Here is a 2169-nt window from a genome sequence, read left to right on the forward strand (position 1 = left end):
AACCATTATTTCTCTCTAAAAATAAAAAAGAACACCTGCCAAAATATATTGCATTCAAGGAGAGTAGACTTCTAAATGAATCAAAAGTGGCATTGGCCAACTAAGCCAATTGCATTTAAGTATATGTACGTTGTTCTTTCTTAAAAGAACACTAAAATATGTTAATGCAACAGATGACATGTGTGGTGCATGGTACCTGGATATATTATTCAAATATAAAATATAGGGACTTTCGTGAGTCCTTCGGTAAATAATTAGTCAAGGATCTGGCATGTTTTGAAATATTTCTTTAATCTCTGTAAATAAACAATTTCTTTGCCATTTCAGCACGTTGTGATTTGCAAGACCCACGCCAATATATAAGTGTTTAAGTGAGTGAGAGATTTAATTCGATATAAACCATTGTGGGTATATAGATCTACAAATATAGATTTGAAAGGCAAAAAGATGGTGAAGTCATCTTGTTACGACAACGGAGTGAAGAAAGGTGCATGGAGTGAAGATGAAGACAACAAGTTAAGAGCTTACATCCAGAGATACGGCCATTGGAACTGGGGTTTGCTTCCCAAGTTTGCTGGTATAATTACAAGTCGCTTAAGCTCTTGAATTTTATTGTATATATGTATTCCGACACTTGCTTATTATTATTTGATTTCCTTTGCTTAGGTGTATCAAGAAGTGGTAAAAGTTGCAGGTTGAGATGGATGAACTATCTCCGCCCAAACATTAAACATGGAAATTTTACAAAGGAAGAAGACGATCTGCTTATTGATTTACATAAAAAGCTTGGAAACAAGTAAGTACAAATAATTTAAACAAAACAATTTAGCACCTTTTCACATTGATGTTTCTAAATTGATTTTAATCTTTTATATATAAACAGATGGTCAACAATAGCTGCAAAGCTACCAGGAAGAAGCGACAATGAAATAAAAAATCGTTGGAACACACATTTGAAGAAGAGAGCTCAGAATGAACACACTGAGTCTTCAAAGGAACACTTAGGAACTCTAGAATACCATCAGGCTACCTCTAAAGAAAATCATGTTAACAAAACAAATCTACAACATCAACCTGAAGTCGGAACATTATTTGCAGGAGTATCATCTGAATCTCCATCAGATTCTTCAATAACAGAAATATCATCGTGTCAGTTGAGTGGCTCAGATTGTGCAGTTTTTAGTTACTTTACACCACAAACATTCGATGAAGAACTGATCGGTAATTTCTGGAGTGAGCCGTTTCTAACAGACATTGACGCCATTACATCATCAGGAAATAACCTGTTGTCACCTTTTAATTTTGTCAACGAGTTCGACTCTCAAACTTCATGCCAGGATTTGATGATGACGGATGATCAGTGTTTATGGTCAATGATGGATTCATATATTGAAAACAATATCTTCTTAAATTGAACACCTAGTTCAGTTCAGTTGGTGTCTTATCTTCTAGATTTCCCTTGACTATTTCTCTATTTGTGGTATTGTAAATATACCGCCACTACTCTCAACAGTTTTTTTCCCGTTTCATTAGTCCCATCTCTGAACAATTAAATGACATTTTTTTAGTCATGCTGCTACCCTTCCGTTCAATATATAATAGTTGATTAAAATAAAGTCAATACTTTTCTTGACGTTCGTATGTAATAAAATTCGAGCAACTCCATAATGTTTGAATAGTTGGTGCCTTGGTGGTAATACTAAAATGGCATTATAGTAATTTGAACTCCATAAGGCGATACTCGTATGGGAAATATCAATCATATATATATATATATATATATATATATATATATATATATATATATATAGAATTAGAATCATATATAACATATAAGTATTGTGTGAATGTATGATTAAATATGTTCCAATCATTTTAAAATGGCATTATAGTAATTTGATTAATTAAATTAATTACGTACTATAAAATTTAAATCTCTATAAATTTGGAAACGTAATTAATATTTTTATTTCAAATCCACCGTTTTAGGAATTAATCATTATTAATCTCTTTTTCATGCTAACCCTATATTACGATCATCAGCCTCCATTTTATTTTCATCGATCATCTTGTTAGTCTGTCCATCATTGACATTTTATGATATAAAAGAAACTTTAACAACACCATTTAAATAAGCAAATCTAAGTGGGAAAAATCAAATTGCACAAT

General features: G+C 31.8%; 1 protein-coding gene across 1 annotated transcript; it reads left to right on the plus strand.

Moving 5' to 3' along the window:
• Positions 1 to 402: 402 nt before the first annotated feature.
• LOC145162438 (myb-related protein 308-like) lies at positions 403 to 1581 on the plus strand. The gene is made up of 3 exons (XM_079081582.1): positions 403 to 577; positions 667 to 796; positions 884 to 1581. Exons 1-3 carry the CDS (start codon positions 448 to 450, stop codon positions 1413 to 1415), a joined length of 792 nt encoding a protein of 263 aa, XP_078937708.1. The 5' UTR covers positions 403 to 447; the 3' UTR covers positions 1416 to 1581.
• The last annotated feature ends 588 nt before the right edge of the window (positions 1582 to 2169 follow it).

The sequence above is a fragment of the Lactuca virosa genome, chromosome 3 (genome assembly GCF_052849685.1).
Source record: "Lactuca virosa cultivar CGN04683 chromosome 3, Lactuca_virosa_CGN04683_v6, whole genome shotgun sequence".
Lineage (NCBI taxonomy): Eukaryota > Viridiplantae > Streptophyta > Magnoliopsida > Asterales > Asteraceae > Lactuca > Lactuca virosa.

Bases quoted from the DNA above. Each gene is read 5' to 3' on its own strand.
- LOC145162438 (XM_079081582.1), top strand. From the start codon at position 448: ATGGTGAAGTCATCTTGTTACGACAACGGAGTGAAGAAAGGTGCATGG. The intron at 578-666 runs GTATAATTACAA...TCCTTTGCTTAG, and splicing joins TTTGCTTCCCAAGTTTGCTG to GTGTATCAAGAAGTGGTAAA. The intron at 797-883 runs GTAAGTACAAAT...ATATATAAACAG, and splicing joins CATAAAAAGCTTGGAAACAA to ATGGTCAACAATAGCTGCAA.